The sequence below is a fragment of the Vidua macroura genome, chromosome Z (genome assembly GCF_024509145.1).
Source record: "Vidua macroura isolate BioBank_ID:100142 chromosome Z, ASM2450914v1, whole genome shotgun sequence".
Lineage (NCBI taxonomy): Eukaryota > Metazoa > Chordata > Aves > Passeriformes > Viduidae > Vidua > Vidua macroura.
This window is the reverse complement of record NC_071611.1, coordinates 62,791,762-62,811,984: the sequence shown is the minus strand read 5'-3', so window position 1 is coordinate 62,811,984 and position 20,223 is coordinate 62,791,762. Positions and strand designations below refer to the sequence as shown.

General features: G+C 36.7%; 2 protein-coding genes across 7 annotated transcripts in view; one reads left to right on the top strand and one right to left on the bottom strand.

Moving 5' to 3' along the window:
• Nucleotides 1–6,679, bottom strand: part of SLF1 (SMC5-SMC6 complex localization factor 1) — a 37,970-nt gene extending 31,291 nt beyond the window's left edge. The window contains exons 1-6 of one of the 3 annotated variants that reach the window (XM_054003608.1): nucleotides 6,600–6,679; nucleotides 5,716–5,829; nucleotides 5,488–5,563; nucleotides 3,010–3,253; nucleotides 1,044–1,061; nucleotides 187–349 (exon numbers count right to left, since the gene is read on the bottom strand). In XM_054003608.1, coding sequence (XP_053859583.1) covers nucleotides 187–349; nucleotides 1,044–1,061; nucleotides 3,010–3,253; nucleotides 5,488–5,563; nucleotides 5,716–5,829 — 615 coding nt within the window. In that variant the 5' untranslated portion in view covers nucleotides 6,600–6,679. Of the gene's footprint in view, nucleotides 1–186; nucleotides 350–1,043; nucleotides 1,062–3,009; nucleotides 3,254–5,487; nucleotides 5,564–5,715; nucleotides 5,830–6,097; nucleotides 6,152–6,599 lie in introns of those variants that run through there. The other 2 variants (XM_054003609.1, XM_054003611.1) reach the window with 2 other exon arrangements.
• The window catches only part of KIAA0825 (KIAA0825 ortholog), a 248,950-nt gene continuing 235,221 nt past the window's right edge, over nucleotides 6,495–20,223 (top strand). For all 4 annotated transcript variants that reach the window (XM_054003603.1, XM_054003606.1, XM_054003604.1 and 1 more), the window contains exon 1: nucleotides 6,495–6,559. The gene's annotated coding sequence lies outside the window, so the exon portion shown is untranslated. The remainder of the gene's footprint in view (nucleotides 6,560–20,223) is intronic.

Genomic DNA, 20,223 nt, shown 5'->3' with positions numbered 1-20,223 from the left:
CAGACAACTGCCTGCCTGTCTATTATGCATTCTCCTTTCAGTTATTTGTATATATTCATGAGCCTTCCTATCTTTTGGATACATGTCCCAGAATCAGAAAGCTGTCTTAACTTTCATCAAATCACAAAACACTCTGGCTGATTATATTACCATTATTTACAGTAATTAATAAATTAGTTTACTCACTTGAAAAAGATAATGTCCTATATATTGCAAAGGGTAGCGTCGAGCTTCAGAGAGATGCTTTTTATTTTGTAAAGGAGAAATTTTACCACTGATGAATAAATGAGTTATATTGTGCTCTGCATTTTCAGATGAACATATGGTTGCCTTTCCAGCTTTAAGAACTCTAAATAAAGATATTTAGAAAGATGTATTTACTATATTATATTAACACTGCCTAAAGCTACAAAAATACAAGCATGCAAATGCAACTGAATAAGGCTTCTAGATGTATGGCACAGCACAAACTTCATTAGAAAGATAAAAGGGCACTTAATAGTCCTCAGAAAATGAAAGCACCCACTTAACAAAACATTCTTATCTTCAAAATTTAACACTAGTTATTGAAATCAATGTACACCTCCAATATGTCTGATAAAAAGTTTCATCTGTGTACCTTTCCAAATTATTAAATTTGATGATAGCAGCTATAAATTATTGCATTATCTACACCAAAATAATGATCTTTTGGTTAAGTTTTCCTATAAATTAGGCAGTTAAAAAAATGGCACACTGCTTTTCTGAAATGTAGTATGATGTTTTCATAACAGAAATATACATTTACAGCATTAGTGCTGTCCAGTATCATAAAAGTACATACAGAAAAGAGATTTACTTGTCTTTGGGGCACCATTACGCCTAACAGTTTCCCCAGGGACAATTTTCAGACCCGTACAGCTGCAAGTGCTCCCATCTTTTAGAAAAAATGCCAGACAAAAGAAAAGGTGGGAAAATAAGATCTAATGACATTCTGGATACAGGTTTTATTTTCCATTATCCAGATATATAAAAAGAAAATGGTGCTGGTCTTACACACTTACCCATCCAACAGCAAGGCACTAAAGGCAGGAAGAGCATAGAAAGGGGATAAAAGGCACAGGGTTGTTAAATATTAGAAAAAAACCCCAGACTTTCCCCAAAGCAATAGCATCCTTTATGACTGAAACCAGTAGCTACTGAAGACAAAAAATGTCTACCTGTCGGTGTTTTACAACTGACTAAAAATTGAGTGCATGGGAAACAGTCTGTAAAAAAATATCTTCCACAAAACTTGTTTGTGAGTTTGCGGGCCCCAAGTTGGGCAACTCCCTGGGGGCTCCCCTGGCAGGGGAGACCCTCCTGGAGCAGTTCTGTGTCAGGAACAAGAGACGCATTGGACTTCTCAGTCTTCAGCTTCTGTTTATTGTTATCTTATCAAAACTTCAGCACACTGTCTGCACCAGACTCTGCGTGCAGGAAAAGCAGCACAAAAATGGCTAACAATCTCTTGTTACAAGGCCTTTTAAGTCTAATCAAAAACTAAACTACCCAGTTAAGAAGTGACACCTAGATTATTTCCCTTTCTAACCCAATAACTGACCCCTAAAGACCCACAATGCAGATTTTTCTACCCAATTACAAGATACCACCTAAACCCAAGAAGAAAGAGGAAGAAGAAAGAAGAAGGGAACTCAAAACAACACCCTATATCCTCCATCTTGAACCCATCTATAACATACTAAAAATCCTAAAACCTAAATTTCTCACCCATGTGACATACTACACTACTATCTACAATCTATTTCACACTTTTGTGGTTTCTAGTTTACTTTGAGGCTTAGGAAGTTTTCTCCATGAATGAGGGTCAAGGTCAGTGCTACCCTGGGGGTCGGGACACCCCAGAGCAGACAGAGAAATATTCCCGGTGCCCACACTTGTTCATCTGTCTTACTGATGTTGCTCCTGTTAAAGGTTATTTCTATTGCAAGAAATAGAAACAGACAGCATTGTGCAAGACATCATTTCAACAGTGTTATCATGAATATCTACATAAGCAGTTTTTATAGGAAAAGAAAGCAGCATTTTTCACAAGTGTAGCAGGACATAGTAAATTCTCCCACTCAGACAAAAAAATAGCATACTTAAAATATTTTCAGTTGGCAAAATCAGAAGATAACAACTTCAATTACCCCTCACTTTATGTCTTTATGAAATACAGACAGACAGGCATTCTGAGATATAGCATAAAGCCCTGTACTATGATCCAATAAACTGCAATTCTCTTCTTGACTGTAGATCTGTGGCACACTCAGGCCTGAGCAGTCCCAACTAACTGGGATCTCAATAGAAAGCTGGACAGTATCTGAATGAATAGAAAGCTCTGAAACTGTCAGGAGATGCTCCTTTTACTGTACCAGATGCAAACAGGACTTAAATATGCACTGAGTTCAATTCAGGTATAGAATTTAAAATAATGAATCCAAATGTGTAGGGAAAGAAACATATGTTCTCAGCATTCTTGCACTTTGGTTTTACTTATCTTTCTTTTTTTCCTTCTTTCCTTTTCTGCTTCTGTATACTCCCTTTCTAAACTATCTGTATTTATAATATACCAGAGTCATCTGTTTTAGAACAAATTACATCTTCAGAACTAGAAGAACCTATTACATAAATGTGACACAAAGACTCATCAGGTCAGTAGCAGTGTGGCCCAGATCCATGAGACACAGTCAGGTCACCTAGTCAAGTGAAATAAAGTATACAGTTCCAGCTGCTACTTGAATCTAACACCCACACAAAATAAAAACTGTAAATCTGTGTATCTTGCCTCTTGAAGGAAGTTTCTGTTAGCAGCTTACCTGATAAAAACATATGCGTGTTAAACACTATACTAAAAGAAGGCAAGAAAAGCAGTGATGTTACAGATTTAAAGTCATTATAAAAGTATGGAAATATATTAATGAAAATATTTCAGTTTGGATAGCTGGAAGTTGTTATGGACCAAATTAACTGCGATGGAACTCCTACCTTCTAATACATGCCATTCGTTTATCACCTCTCTTAACAAGGAGAACAACTTTCCATCTGTGGAAGGCCCCTGGAGCACTAGAGTTTGTCAGTTCTTCACACCATCTTTTAGGTGCAGATTGCATTTGAGGTGAATAATGGGTGTCTCTTTCAATTTCATATCCCCATTCGTACGTTGTTTCATCAAGCCATCTGCCACTTTCAGCACTATTAATTATGTACTCCTTAGTTAGTACCCACTTCCCTAAAAAGAAAATGAACTGTCAACCACAAAAGATTTTTTGTGGAGACAAATGGCAATCAATGAAGAACTAATATAAAATTAACTTAAACCTTTCTTGTGCAAATAAAAGATGAAATTATAAATACCATTTAAAAAACTTCTTCCTATTACAAGAGTCCTCCACTTCAGACTCCAGAATCAAAAATCTCACAATGCCACTGAAAATGATCGCTTTGGTTTTTTTTAATGATTAAGTATCTTTTTACCCTTCCTAGATAAAATACCCGTCTATCTCCTCAAAAGTATCAAATACATTTTCTCAACTACCTAAGATTTTGTTCTTAGGACTTTCACAGAACCTTGGTAACTCCTTTATTTTTAATACCATTTGACACTTCTACAAATGTACTAAAATGAAGAAATATTTTACTACCTATGATTTTAAAGAAGAACTAGACATTTAACATGTAAGCTCTTTCTCTTATATATTCTTAATATTACTTGCACTGCTAGTGTACTGAATATCAATATTCGGCAGACACAGTTTTAGACTTTTTTCTTTCCCCTTTCTTCTTTACACATCCTTTTCTCTCATCCCTTGGCTCCACCTCCTCCGCCTCTCCTCTTTCATCTTCCACATGTATGCTTTTGATATAGTATGTAATAATCTTCCCTGTCTCTCTCTCTTCTTACAGGTTCAGGTCAAGAGCAGAGGTTAGTACCCTGCTCCTGTATTGAAACACTACCTACAGACGACACTGTAAGAGAAATTGACTTGAATTGTGTGAACCTAATTGGTTTCACAGAACAGCAGGGTTGACTGACAAAATGTCTCAGTGCAGGAGCACAGATGGCACATCTACAAAACCTAACATAGGTATCAGTGGATTTATGACTGGAAAAGGTATGCTGTGCATGACCTGGATGTTAAAACCACTTTCACATGAAGTTTCCATCCCAAAACTTCTGTCAGCTAGGAAGTACATGACAAGTGGTATCCTTGATAGTATTTCTGCTGAACTCTATGGAGTTCTAAATGTGTTTAAACATGATCTTTCTTAACTACCTGGAAAATAACAAAGTAGGAATGAATACACTGTCTCTGCCATGATGAGCAAGAGCAATGACTATGCAAAATTAGCATCTCTAGATTAAGAAGTGGTTAGACAGTATTGGGGAAGATTTGCATGTATCGAAGCATGACAGAGTTTTGCATCATCATGAGAACACTACATGCACCATTTCCACTCTGTTCAAGAGAACATCTTCAAATTATAAACTCGAAAAAGTCAGAAGAAATTAACTCAAACATTTAAAATTGCTAAAATGAAGTGCTGTAACAGAAACCTAGATGCATTTTAATATTTTTTCCCCTCTTGGAAACTTTTGGTCTATTTCATTTTTGGTAAGACTGTAATCAGAATTTTATTTTAGTACAAAGAAAAATACATACATACATACATATATATGTGGAAATCAAGAAATTTACATATATCTTTAAACTCAAATGTATGTTTAGTAATTTGTCTATTATCTCTTAATTTAAGATTATCCATCCTAACAACTGCTTTAACACTTTAGAGTAATCTGATATAGGGAAAATAAATATCATGCTTAAAAATGGTATTGTGATATCTCATAGCTACAAGATACTCAAATTGCATCAGAGAATTCTGACAGGTCATCAGTCTATAAAGAAATCTTAAAATACAGAATTTTCATTCTAAAAGCATTTTAGTTTCTAATGTATGGGATTTCAGCATCAGACCCTAGTTAAAGAGGAAAGACCAGACGCTTGTGTCATAATGGCAAGAGCCTGGAATTTTCTCTTGCTGCATAAACAGGAACTTACAGGGACCTTTACCAGTGAATGTTTCATGTGAATTTGTCATCAAAAATCCATGCTGACTACAGGTGTTCATACTCCCTCTGCCCTCTCTTAAGCATCCAAATAATTTGAGCATAACTTCATTATCTAATGTATAACAAAGTGTTCTGTTTGGGAACAGATGCAGATGCAACAACGGGAAATACCAGGAATATCATTTAGGGGAAAAAAAATCAAAACAAAAAAGTGGAATTCATCATAACTTCAACATAATACTGTGTTAAAAATCAAGGTTAATGGAACAAGAAGAATGAAGGTTCATAACACAGTTCAATTACAAAATGAAAACAGATAACTAAAACCCTTTCAAGGGTCCTTTCCAGACTTATGCTGTGATGCTATGAAATTAAACAGCAAATCTACTCACCAGCAGCGCAGGCAGCTAAGACCTTTTCACTCTTGCACAGCTTTTTTGCTATAAGATGTGTACAATTTCTGTATTTCTAACAAAACAAAACAACACACTTGTATCACTGGAAACATTTAAATTCTTTGTCTATTTATACATAACTAACCTATTGCACAGTCCTTTCTTCTAAGATTTGCATTTTACTTCCAGCTCTAATTCTCTTTGCTATATTGTAATGAACAATACCTTACTCTCTACAAAAACACAGTTCAGCTTGAACAGGCATTTGAGCAGTGCCTTCTTCTCTTGTTTTTTAAATCCAGTTATTTGTATTATCCTTTTCTGGCTGCAACTTGCCATCTGTTGAAAGAAGAATGGAAAGGAAACGTTAACACACAAAATACACACCAGGGGAAGTTACTTGCAAGGCCTGACTAGTATTTGCTACTTCTTTTCCAATAAAATAGGAAAACACACCAAAAGGAATGAATACTCCTACAACACATTTTAACCTCTCACTACTTGCCACAGCAAAAACACCTAAAAGGAGATAACGGAGTAGCCCGAGACTCCCAAACTGCAGCCTGAAGTGGGCCGAGCCCCCCCGTCTGGCATCTTGGCTCTATACCCAAATGCCCCGTGGTTCAGTCCTTCGAACCCCTGCTCCGCTGTCGGCAGTGCGGGGCAGCCTCCCATCGCGCCGCGGGGAAAGGATCCCTGCCGCCCCCGCCACCGGGACACGCCACAGAGGTGCGGCAGGCTGGCGGCAGTCGCGGTCAGGAGGCGACGAGCTAGAGCCCCTGGCTGCGGCGGGAGCCCTCCAGCGCTCACGTACGGAGGCCACGGGAGTGGGTGAGCGCTGTACTAACACTGGTTCGGTTCAGTTCAGTTCGGTTCGGTTCGGTCCGATCCGGTCCGGTCCGGCCCAGCCCGGCCCCTCTCGGTGCCCGCCAGGCGCCGCAGCCCAGCGAGTTCACGCCTCCCCCGCCCCACCCCCGGATGTGGCGGGGCGGCCGTTCCGGGACGTTGTTACTGACGCTCCGCGGTCGCCGGGGCCGCCGGCGCGGAGCCGCAGGGGGATCCTGGCTGGGTAAGTGGCCCCGCTGGGGCTGCCCTTCCCCTCAGCTTACCGTGCGGCCGGGCTTTGGCGCCGTGCGGGACAGGGCAGGAGTCCGCTACGGCCGCCCGCGGAGTAGCGGCGTTCCCCGCGGCCGCCTTCTCTCCCGTGCGGCACGGCAGGGCGCTGCGCAGTCCCCGAGCTCCCAGGGGTCCGAGGCGCTGGTGGGCGCTGGCAACTGCAGCGGGAAGGCGGCGCTGAAAACCGTCTGAGGCGGTCCCTGCGGTGCGGCGCTCCAGGCCCGGCTTCAGCGAGGAGCGGGAAGGGGCGGTCGTCCGTCAGACGGAGAGGAGGGAGTCCTCTCAAGGCGCAGGGAGGCGGGGGCAGACTGGAGGCGGTGGCGGAGGGCGTGCTGGGAAACGCGCTCACGTTCTCCCGGATTCTGGAAATCGCCGTGGCTGTTGCTCGGCGGAGCTAAAATTGTGGAAGGCGGTCTGGCAGTGGGGTGTATTGGTCTATATGCAAGCTGAAGTGGAACAGGAGCCTCTGGAATAGGCTGCCTGTAAGAATCGGGAAAGGGACCAGGGATTTCTGACCCTCAGAACCATTTTCTCAGTATCTCGGAGAAACTTTTCAAAGTTTCAAAGCCACATGACTCATGGCCCTTGTAGGGCGGGTGACAAAGTAGTGCTACAGCCAGATAATCAAGCCGCATATTTTTGAGAAGGGCTTTCTGCCCTGCTGATGAAGGGAAGGCATTCCTGCCCCTCTGATCAAGTTGGTACAACGTTTTTGTTATGATAGTCAAGGCTTGATTTTTTTTCAGTTACAAAGCAATATGAAGAGATCAAAATAATATTCATCTCGTACCTCAAACACTCAGTGTTCAATCAGAATTCAGAAATGTAGAAATGCCAGGATTTGCTGTTTGTGAAACTTTTTTTGGTGTCCCACTCTTTATTTTGGTCTCTTCTGTATTTAAGAGATGACTTAACTATTTCTCTCTCCTGTAATGCACTGAACAGATATTGCACAAGAAATCTGTTGATGCTTCCTAGCAAATAGAAGTAGCTTTGTAGAACACTTTCATTGGGTTTTTCTACAGTTTGAGAGTAGAATGCATGCATTCAAGAAAAAAGATTTAAAAAGATGGTTGAAATACCTTTTTAGAGAACCAAATTGTGGTCAAGTCACCCGGTACTCATTGAGGTATTTCAGATAGTCTTTCATATTTGAGATCTGTAAATTGAGATATGTACAACAGAACTCACAAGTGCTGAGTTTTTGTCACTACAGCTTAGATCAATAGAAGCAATGCTTTGAGCTTACCACTGCTATAAAACATAGGTATCCCTCAAAAACCAAAACCACATAGGTCTAGACATCTAAAATTTGACAGCAGATTGGACACTTGGTTTAAATCTGAGTTTCTCAGAATATCAAAACAGAAAAACAGTTCTTCTAGGTCACAGATGACTCTTGTCTTGCTGTTTAAAAAGTATTCTGGTACCACCTTAATGCTTACTGAGGCTTTTCCTATCTCTTGTTTCATTAAGATTGCAGTTATTTTTTTTGTATGTAAATATGAAGAAATAACCATCAACAATCATTGTCACTACTCTTTTTGCAAAAATGACAGTGAAAAAAATCTTAAATATTTATAGTTAATATTCAGATTACAGTTATTGCTTGCACTTCTCTACTGACAATGAAGATTAGTTGCATTTTCTATCTTGTACCTGTTGCACCTTTATACTTTTACTATTAATTTGTCAGGACTGTAAAGGTCTTGATTTTAATTCTTGTAAACTTTTACTTTATTTTAAACAGTTTAAATCTTACTAACCAGGACTGGCTACTATTTATTACTTATAACTGATAACTAACAGCACTTTTATGTCACAGGACTCTTAACAGGCTGGAGAAGTATTCAGCATATGATACTGTAAACTAACTCCTAGTGAACAAAGCTGTGAACCTCTGTCAGGGGAGATGTAGGTTAGATTCAGGTTCTTCAACCAGAGAATGGTTGTGCACTGGAACAGGCTTCCCAGGGAAGTGGTCGCAGCCCCAGGCCTGCCAGAATACAACAAGTGTTTGGATAACGCTCTCAGGCACATGGTGTGACTCTTGGGGTGTCATGTGCAGGCCCAGGAGTTTTACTTCGATGATGATGCTTGTGGTCCCTTCTAACTCAGGATATTCTTGATTCAATCATTCATACTTATTTGATGACCATTTCTTACCTTTAAGAATTAACTTTTTTTCCCATGTCTCTGGCACATAAAATACTGTGGAATCAAAGTAACTGAGATCTCAAACATTTCACATAATTTTTTATTTGAAATACATTGTTACCAAAATCTGTTGGTATGAAATTAAGTTTTTTAACCATTATTTCAGTGATGACTGCTAAGTTTGGAATTCACTAAACTCCCTGATTCTATTATTTGGTTCATTAAAAGTCTAAAATATTTTCTTCCTTTCCATCCTTGTGATCTCATTATGGTAGCTAAGTGTCTTATGCCTCATAGGTCTCATAGGGAGCAGGCTTTTTAACTGATGTATTTTAAGTCCCTCTAGTTTCCTTTAAATGTATTTGTCAAACATACAATTCAGTTGCTCAGTATTATTAATTGTGTTTTAACAGTTTGTCTCCGAGTTTTAGATAGTATCTACTTTTACACATTTTCTTCTACAGTACCTGTGACATGTTCTATAAAATTTAGGAAGTGATTTTCTGTACTACACACATGGTATTTGACTGGTAAAACTTCTAATTACATTTTAAGGATGATCAAGAATGGCTGTACAGCTCTCATGTCAAGTTCATTAAGAAGCCAAGATAAGAAAAATAAATATTCCTTTTCTCCTATCACAGAAAGATTTAATTTACAGTGTATCAGGTGTCCATCTCTTTCAGACCTCCTTTATTAAATTTGTTACCTAGAGAGAAGAAAAGAGAGTTTTCATTTCATTAAACTGTTCTGGCTTTATACCTTATACTTCTTACTTCCTTTATGTTGTATGCATATTTATATTACCACCATGTCTTCTGCCTTGAAATGTCACTTCTTACCTTTCCCAGTAATAGCTATTTTACTTCGCACAGTTATCTTTCTTCAGGCCTTATTGGTGCTGCTGCTTTCTATGTTATCACTGTTGATCCTTGTCTGTAAATCTCAGTCTGTTTCTCAAAGCCTCTGCCACTTTGTCCGTAACTTTGCAAGTTAGGGTTTCTTTTTTGTTGTTTGATCATGTATACTATGTGTCTCTCATAAGCCTTTTGACTTCCTATGTGTGAATTCCTTATGTAATTACTTACACATTTTGAGCATGATAAAGTCCATGCAAAAGCATCTTTGATTGTGAAGTATAATCTGACAGATTTTTTATTAGTGGAATATATTTCGTAGTATGTGCTTAAAATACTTTGCCGTCATGCAAGCAAGATTATCAGTTGACTGATTAAGGAAAATTATTCATTGGAGTTTCTTCCTTCTGTCTAAACATAATATGTATACTTTTTAAATGAAACTTGCAATGCAATAGGCAAAGATTTAGTAATCACAGCTTTGTAAAAAAACATTTGTGAAACTACACCGAAAAGCCAGTCATAAAATCTAAAGGAGTATGAAGTGCCTCCATACTGCCGTCGTGTGGATAAAAATATAACTTTATGCCACTTAAAGTCCATTTTTTCTTCAGTATGAAACACTGTCTCTGGCTTCTTGAAACCAAAGGAATTTAATTTTTCTTCTGTAGTGGTAAAGGATTACAAGGATTAGAAATAATACAATATAAATCCACAGAAGGTACAGGAGCTTCTTAATAGTAATCATCTTTCTATAAATATACCTGTAGTTTTTCTCATGAACTAATGAACACAGGAAAGGCAGAACAAGCATTGTGAAAGTTCCTGCTTTTCTTCAAGCTATACTGATTATATAAACTATCTGTTATAATAACTTAATTATCTGTTATAATAACTTACTTTTAAAAACATCTTCATGTTCTTCTCAGGACATATCTTTTGTGTTTCTTTCATGTAACCATTTTTGTTCCAAAGAACATTTATTTTTATAACTATTATAAGCTCAGCCTATTTTCTCTTCTCCTTGCATTCATCTGCCTTTCTGCCAGCTCACTTTCTGTTAATGTATGTCAGTGAATCAATGTTGATGGACAAATGTAGAGAGCACAGAATAGTGTTCAACAGCTTGTTCTGTAACTCTTCTGTACGTGAGTTTATGTGTATTAGTTCACTTAGTAATGAATTAGTGAACTGTATTTTTTTAGCATACTTTCAGTATCTCATGACTTGGACTAAGGTTTTGCTTGTTTGTTTCTTTTAAAATGTAGGTATGAAATTGATTTATTTTGCATTTAATACTTAACTTTCCTACCACATAAAGTCCAAGTTCCTTTACATTGTCTGACATGAGTTAATCTATTGCTGCTTCTTAGACCTTTTTAATCATATTATGGCTCTTCTGCCCTGTCCTAAATGCACTGCATACCTGCCTGGGATACTTAAGTGACCTAGTTTCCCTGATGACCTTCTAATAATATTTTTTCCTACATAGAGATCCATTCTGATGTGATCAGCAATTTTGCATTCATCAAAGTCCTTCCACCTTCTCTTTTTCTTTTTTTTTTTTTTTTTTGAGAATGCCCATAAGCTGATTGACATTGTGTTTGCTGATTATTTGGGGTTTGGGCTGTAAAATGCATTGTCTTTTGTTTTTCTCTAAGTAACTGCATTTAAGATGGTAAAGCAGGTAACACTAGAAGATATTGTAAATTTTTGCTAATAATTGAATGTTGTTAAAGTACAATCTGTATATACTATGAATATTCCAGAATGGTTTATTCTCCGCAGTAACACATCTCTCCCCCGTTTTATTTCTGACTAGGCAACTGCCAACAGCATGACCAGAATGCAGATAAACATGAATCCTGGTTACAGGCATTAGAAAATCAAGTTAGACATGATATAGTCAGTGGCGTAATGTGTTACTTGTACACTTTCTACCTTCTCTGCAGTTCACTGTACTTGAGGTCAGTATAGAGGGAAAAGGTAGAGATGATTGTGGATGGAAGGACAAAAATACTGAAGAGAAGTTAGGAGAAAGTATGGCATTAATTGTTACAGGGTAGATAATTAAGGTGCAAGAAGAGCAAGATTCAAAATACCTTACAGAATGTTACAATTCGGTTTTTTTACTAATATGTAACTGGAATTTAAGATTGCAACATGTGGGTATCAGACATTGATTTGCCACTTAGGGTGAGATTCATAGAATGGGATGGGTTAGAAAAAACCTTAAAGGTCAAACAAGCTCCCTTTTAAGTATTGGGAGTATTATTATTAAGTATCACAGTACTAAGACTATGATAATGTTTTCCCAGGGCATTCTCATCTCCACCCTCAACAGCCCCAACTCTTTCAGCCTGACTTCATAGCAGAGGCACTGTGATCATCTTTGTCACCTTCCCCTGAACTTGTTCAAGGAGGTCCGTGCCCTTCTAACGTCAGGGGTCCCACAGCTGGATGCAGTGTTCCCGGAAGTGTCTCACCAGGGCTGAGTAGAAGTTTGAGCAGTTAACAGAGGATCATAGAGGTTCTTTGTAACTGTTTATTTGTCCCTTAAGGGGGAAAACATGTTATCAGCAGATCTTGCAAATCTTGCTTGCCCATCTGCAGGTAACTCTTCCCATGTTTTGGTGGTGCAAAGCTTAAACTTAGATGACTGTTCCATATACATGTAAAGACAGTATGGCAGGAGAAGGAACACAATGGAAAAAGAGCAGATGAGGATTAATGTGGACACTAATTAGAAAAATTTTATGTGTAGCATATTGGACATATATGTCATTCATCTTCTGAGGTAAATGGTAAATGCTGACTAATGTGGTAAGTGTGACCTGACAAAAAATAATTATCAGGTTTTCGTGTGTACTTCCCCTCCCCCACCTCCATCACACACCTCCTCCCTTTTGATTGTCTCTGATAGACAATTTCATTTGTCCTAAGATAAAAAGATGTGGTGGGAATTGTCCTAAGGTAAGAACAGGCAGGAATTGCAGGAGGAAGTGTCTGGATGGTTGCATAATTGATGTATTCCAGAGATGGGAGAGCTCTGATCATTGTGATTGACTTTGATGCACCTTGGCCTGCAAAAGGGTATAAAATGCTGGCATAGACTGGGCAAACTGGTCTCCTGAGCTTGCAGGCAGCTTCTGAGTGAAACACCTCCCTCTGCTCCCTAGCAGGGATGCCTGCAGGGTACAACCAACCCAAAGGCAGGGGGAAATCATTTTTGGAGGTTTGAGTAAAAAAGCAGTAAGATCTAGCCACATATAGAGATAAAATCCTAAAATAGTTCCATAGATACTTTGCTGCTTTGTAACTGTTCATTCCATAAGGCAAGACTATAAACCTGCATGTTTCTAGCCAAGCCTCTGATATTACAACCATTTAGACCCAATTATATTATATACGAGATTGACAAATTTAGATACTGTATTAGCATTAATTCTAATCATAGTAATCTATGTAATCACTGTCATATTTCTCATGCCTGACCGAATCTTCTCTCTGCTACACTGATACAAGTGGCATAGTTGGCAGGATGACTTAATCAGGCATATTGAGCAGAGCATTTGCACACCTTTAGGAGAAAATTTGTGTATTCAAGCATAAAGAACTAGAAATGGACAGTATGTTGTCTCTCAAAGAACTTTTACAGTAAATTAGTCTAGTTTGAGAGATGCTTCCAGATCCTGATTTGCTGCAATTCTGGGAGGCATAAAACAGGCCTCAGTGAATTATTTTTGGAAGTGTTTCCATATTTAAGTTACTTTTCAAAGTAAGACATCCACCTCTTAAATTTTCACAGTAAGTTTTATGTTGGAATAATTTTGCTTCTGCAGAAGATAGTAGAATTAACTTGAGGAACTTAATCTAGTTGAAGAGGTGTATGTGTGAATGTTTCTGTCTAAAAACATACAGAATGGTGTAATCTGCTGTTCGTGGGCTTTTCTTGAACAAGGCTGCACTCTTTGCTAATCCAGGTAATTAGAAAATATTTGTATAGGGTACTGATATATTCAGGTATGATTATGTATTCTATGCAGAAAATTCTGTGTGTTGTTTTTTTTTTTTCAGTGAATAAATTTAGGTCACTTTATAAAAAATTAAGAGGAAAATTGTGTAACAAGAATCCTTGATTAAGAAACTTTGATTTTTTTTAGTTTTCAGTTTCTGTGTATACAGTGTAGTTCAGAATTTCTTTGAATATGTTATTAGTGGAATTTAAGCATAAATATATTTAGTATATTTAGTCCTCAAAAGCATCCTTTTTCATTTTATTGTTTAGATGTTCAATGAAGTTCCTGCACTGTGGTTTGGTTTTAAAAGACCTCAGTGATAGGACTTAATTCTGATCTGAAGATAAGAATTTAAATGTTCTCACAGGAAACAATATTCTGAGATGCAATTTGATCAGGTTTTGACTAGTTATGTGTTTTTGCTTTTGGAAGGTGGCTCTGATGGGTCATGCTTCAAACACCAGCTCTGCTTCATTTATGGACCTTACTGTAGTCTTTATTTCCTGTACCAATTTTGATATTTGCCTAAAACTCCAAATAATAGAGTTAGCAGCTCTTCCTTTTATAACTAAATATGTCATCTAGCCATCAGCTCTGTGATGTACCTAATCTTTTCTCTTGCAGAATTCAATTCAATATCAAATCCAAGTTCTCTCAGTAGCAATGCAAAATGCTGCCAGTGTTATTCTGTTGTACTAGATAATCTCTACTTCTCTTAATTTTAAAATTTTATGTTTGATAAGGCTGAAACTCTTACACATTGTTGCTTAATTTTATTCCTCTTTAGTTAATATGGGTGAAATAATCAGTTTACAATTTCAGTGTTGGCAAATAAGCTACTTATTTAACTTGACCAAACATGTTGAAGGTATTGAACTTTAAGGCAAAAACATTTCTGGTCTGAAAAGGGAATCATTCAGAAGAAAAAAGAGGAATAATTTATGAAAGGAACTGTAGCTAATGATGCCATCCAGTTGCTTTAAAGTGCTTCTACCTCAGCTTTAATGAATTAGATTTGTCAACAGCATATGTTTTATGCACTACTTCTAATGAAGTGGCATACCAGCGCTACAGTGTACTTTGAGGTTTATGCCATCAAAGCTTTTTGCTGTCATAAAGTAGACCTTTTTAAATAATAGATACTAAAAACTACATTTAAATAACATTAAGGTTGTGACACAAACACCAAATGACAAACTTCAGGCAATTCAAAGTTAGGGCTGACAGCTTGTCATTACCTTGCATTGTCATTTAAAAAAAAAAAAAAAAAAAAAAAAGAAGCACCCTTGCATGATTTAAGGATTGAATGTCAGACTAACTTTAGATTTCTTGGCTTTTGTGGGCTGGATTTAGAACCTTACTGTAATTTTCTGTACAGGTTTGGTTTGGTTTGTTTTGTTTTGGGTTTTGTTGGGCTTTTTTTTTTTGTTTTGTTTTGGCTTGTTTTTTTTGCATATCCTCTGCTTTCAGAAAAATAATAAAAGCAGTGGAAACAGTACAGGCTTTGCTGTCTTTGTTTTTAAGATAAAACACAAATGTAAGAGTATTGGTCAAATAATGGTATCCTGTTGTCAAAATGAGACGCTGTTCTTTCAAAACTTCCTTTGTTTATGTCTTTGCTGATTTTTCTATGGAACGTACAAGTTACATGAACTTTAGTCCTTAAGTACTTTAACTAAAACCCCATAAAGTATTGATAATTCCTAGTTCTTTTCCACATAAAGAACCACTCAATTTTATTGTATACTACTGCCTAAACCAAGAGTATACAGAAAGCTTGTTAAAAGATATTTAATTACTTAAAATATGTGAAACAAAAGCAGGTAAACAGGGTAGTTTCTATTATTTTTTACATATGCTTTCCCATTTTGTTGCTGTTAAACGTAATAGAACTTTCTGTTCAGCTATTTTAGCATGCATATGTAAACACAGACCTTTCAGTTCCTCTGTAGAGAGAATTCCTCAAAGTCTGTAAGTCTAATGCAGGCAATCTATTATTTTCATCATCATTTTGTCAACTTAATCTAGCATAAACTGATACTGCTGCCAAGTTGTCAAGCCTGCACCAGTCACTCACTTCAGCTCCATGCTACATCTGTGCTCATACAGCTGCCTGGTAAATAGGGATAAAGGGGCTTGCACGGGTTAAGTGGCTGGTATAGAAGGTTGGTAAGATCCTGTGAAAAAAGGGCCAGAAAATGTGGTCTCTTGTTCAACTTGTCTGAATCTCTTTTCTCAGTACAGTCAATCACTTTCTCACCATTCTTTTTATTGTGTTGCTATTAGTACGTAATGGTACAGAAAACTAATTTGAATAAAAAGTTGTGATTATTCCCAGAAGAATTGGTTTAGAGAGCTAAATCATCTAGTAGTACAGATAAGTGGATTGTTTGTGATCAGAACAGTAGTCTCTACAATATTTTAAATTCTTAGGAACAGGTACATGTAAGTTATGTCAGATAATGTAAATATAGGGAATTGTTGCCACATTAAATTACAAGCTGGCTTGTACTGAACATTAATCTGGCTGTAAATAAGAAACCCAGCCCAGTTCCATAAACCAGCCCTATGGCTGACTGACAGGTGCTTCAACCAATAACATCTTTCAGGTGCTTCAACCAATAACATCTTCAACCAAGGTGCAAGCAAACTGGTTCAAGGCCTAGGAGTGTAAAGTATGAACCAATGGGCTGTTTAGACCATATTTGAATTTCCTGTAAAAGTAAGCTCCGAACGATAAAGCACGGTGTTTGCTGATGTTCAGCCAGGGTGTGTTGGGTGTGCTGTCTTACATGCCTAACCTCCACGTGACAGGGAATAGTGAGCAATACAATCTTCTTTGTGCTTATACTGTAATAAACTTATCCCTGGTGCACATTGTGATAGAGGAAAAAAATGGAAAAATCATTCTGGTCTACCTTGATAGTAAAAATCATATTTGTTAAATACCCCTGCTTGATATACACTTGCAAAGCTATTGACTTTTGTTTAACTTATTTGGAACAAACTTAAATTTTCTGAATAACGTTTAGCTCCAAAGATTAGCATAAGGGTGTTCTATATCACTTATTACCAGCTTACCTAGGAAAGATATCATTTCAATAAATGCTAGCCCAGTTTTCTACCATCGAATACTTTCTTCCTTATTCAGATTATATGCCATTAATTAGTTTTCTCATTGGATATTTTGGTTTTTCTGGTAATGTCCTTCAAACTGCTTCATGGTGATGTAGCAGTGAAGAGAGTCTTGGTTTGGGACCACTTGCTGTTGGCTGGGTCCCGACAAGCATAATTTATCTTACAGGTTAAAGGAATTGAATTAAATCTCTGGTTCACCATGGAACTATTATATAAAAATAGATTTGATGACAACTCATGCCTCTGAAGGATATTCTACTAAAGTTAATAATTTATTATAATTTAGTTATTACAGATTTAGGCAGTTAAAAAAAGATATAGAGTATCTTTTTTTCCTAAAAATTTGATTGTATTATAAATTTCCTCCTTGAATCTTACATGGCTTATTTTTTTTTTTAAGTTGTAAAATTCTTTGAAATTAGTACAAGGAAAAAGAAATTTGCTAAAATGTTAATGTGACCTTCAGAAAAAAAATGTTCTCCTTTAGTTTGTGATGTCCTCCTGTCTTTCTATAAACTTGAAATGTAATCTTCCTTCAAAAAAACCAAAAGTTTTCAGTGGAGTTTTTGTTACAATGTAATGGGCAAGTCATGCACATAGTTCCACTTCTTGTCCAGTTACACAAGTCATTTAAGTCTTGTAATTATGTAAGAAATAATACAGTGCATGGTGTTGAATTACAAGATGGTGTTGAATTACAAGGTGTTTATGAACACTTGCCCTCTTAATCATGAAACCAAAGGCTAAGTGGTTTTGGCACTAAAGAATCTAAAATAAATTTTATAGTAGATTTTTTAAGATGGGGGGAAGAAGCCCTTTCTGCATCACAAATCAGCTAATTGTCTTTCCTTTTTGCATAGTAATTTATGACCTGGTCTGGCTCCAAATAGTTATTTATTTTTCCCAGTGTGAATGCATTTATTAATGATTATTCTCTCTCTTTTTGTGTTTTTGCCTCTATTGTATCTTGAAATAATATTCTTGACACGGGCATCTTCCCAGAAGAGATGGCTGAATGTATTAGATCTATCTCTGAGTATTCTTAAACCATGTGGCATTTCCATAGCATATGTAGTAACAGTATAAAGGTAAATGAACTTCACCATGAATTCAGTATGCTTCTTTTGTGAGCTGGCAGCTGTGAGACTCTTTGTTGCTCTTTGATAAGAAGCTTCAGGCTGGAGCTTAAAGGTATTGCTTACAATGTCTTTGATAAGAAGGAAGTTCCTTTAACTGTAACTATTCCTTTATTTTTCTTTCATTCTTCTTCAATGGGAATGGAAAAATATTGAAGATAAATATTCTTTAAAATTGCCACTTGGTTGTGTGTCCTTTTGCTTTTGTAGCATCATAGTTGAGATGACTTGTACTTCCTGCAACGAAATAAAGATGTAAGATCATATAATGTTATGAAGTTATCAAGTAGCAAAACTGAATTGACATATGGAGAGGGTGTTCTGGGAAGATAAAGGCTACCACTGAGAAGCTAGGTGGAAAAATGATTTGTGTATGGTTTGTGAATTAGTGAGAAGGCTCTGCCTTAAGATTTTTTTTTTAAGAAAAACAGAAGGCAAGCAGGAAGATGTCTGGCCATGAAGATGAGTGAGTCTTAATGAAGAGCCAGCCCAATTTTTGACAGAGCACTATGAGCCTTCTGTATTAGTAGAAACCATAATTCTATCACTGTAGAACTTTTAACACCATCTATGCATATGTCTCTGCATTTTGTTGTGAATTTACAGATTCATCAAAGATGGGCTTTTTTTTTTTTTTTTGTATATACTGACTAGTTGTCACATTTTAAAATGGCTTTGATTAGGCTTAAATTAAGTTCATGCATGGGATAATCATGAGGAACGCTGCAGTATTTGAACAAATACTTCACATAAGTCTTCTGATGGGAAGCATCTTGGTTATTATGTTTTCTTTTATAAAAGCTAGTGGCATTTCAAAACCTGATTACAACTTTCAGCTAAAAGACTGAAAGCAGTAGACTTTCAGATAGAGACAGGTTGTGTCCATGTGAAGAAAATATTTTGTATTAAAATGTATTATGTTTTGATTATTCACATAACTTAAAACATAATGCTAATTATACAATACTGTGCCTTATCAGAGAAATCAATTAGTTTTAAATTGATACAGATGAACCAGAGTGTTATGTTCTTGAACTTACTTTGAGGAGAAGCCAACAGAGTGGAAAATGGTTGCAGATGACATCCTTCTGCAGAATTTGTTTTCCTTGAACGTATTTCCCATTGTCAAATGGTAACCTTTTTTAGGCTGTTGCTAGTGTCTTTGAATATAAATTTGTCCTCCTTGAAATTCTGATTTACATTACATAAAATAATATATTTATGGAAATGGAATTATTTATTTACAATGGAACAGCCATTTGGTCAATCTTTAAAATGTAAAATGATCTTGAAACATCTTATAAATTGAAATTATTTGTATAATCTTTTTCTTAACTCAGCTGATGATATGTGATTGTCATTTCTTGATTTTTTTTTTCCTCAAAACTGGATTTTTTAAACACAATTACAGTTGTTGGTTTGTTAATCCTGTGAGTCAATCTCTGCTGAATAAGAAGCTTATCTGAAACCCTTGGCAGCTTCAGTGAAAATTAAAAAGCATGCTTTACTACAGAGATTGTCAAGAGTGAAAATAATATTTGTCCAGTCGGACAGCTTGCTTTTGTAGTCACTAAATGAAAGTTGAGATTCTGTCTCTTCCTTGAAAGCTTCTGTGTCAAGAAGGTAATTTGGACTGTTTGTGGTTTGACAGGGATTATTAAAATCAGATGAAGTGAAAGGAAGGAAGTGTGAGAAAGCAAAATTGACAGTGACACACTCTATTATTTCCAGCTTGGATCATGATGACAATGTTGATATGATAGATTCTAAATGTTAGTTTCACTGTGGAGATATATTAACCAGCAAACACAGTAAAATGCTGTTATAGATTATTTTTCTGTTTTAAGAGAGCACCATCCGGCATTTATTTTCACTGGGAAGTTTGGGAGGCGAAGTGTGGCAGAAAATGAAAGATTAGAGGGGGAAACAGAAGGGAAAAAGGAATGATTCAGAGTGATTCAGAGAGAACTTAATTTTTTCCTTTGTGATTTGATTTCTCTCTTCTTTTTTTTTTTTCGAGTTTATACAGCTTGCTAGTATACTTCAGTGAGAATAAAACTGAGAATTAAGAACTCATGGAATGGGCCATGAAATTTCTTTTTGCATTGACTTGAATTTGGTAGGAATTTTTTTGCATTAATAGTTTTGCTTAAAGTGAGCTCAAGTCTCAGATTGCTATTTCACATCAATTTTTCATTACTTGCATCTTGTATGCTATTTTTAAATAGTGATATTTTCTGCCACTTTGAGGTAAATAATTAAAAAACTTAAATTATTGCAATATTCATATAGCTGAATTTTTAATTGCTG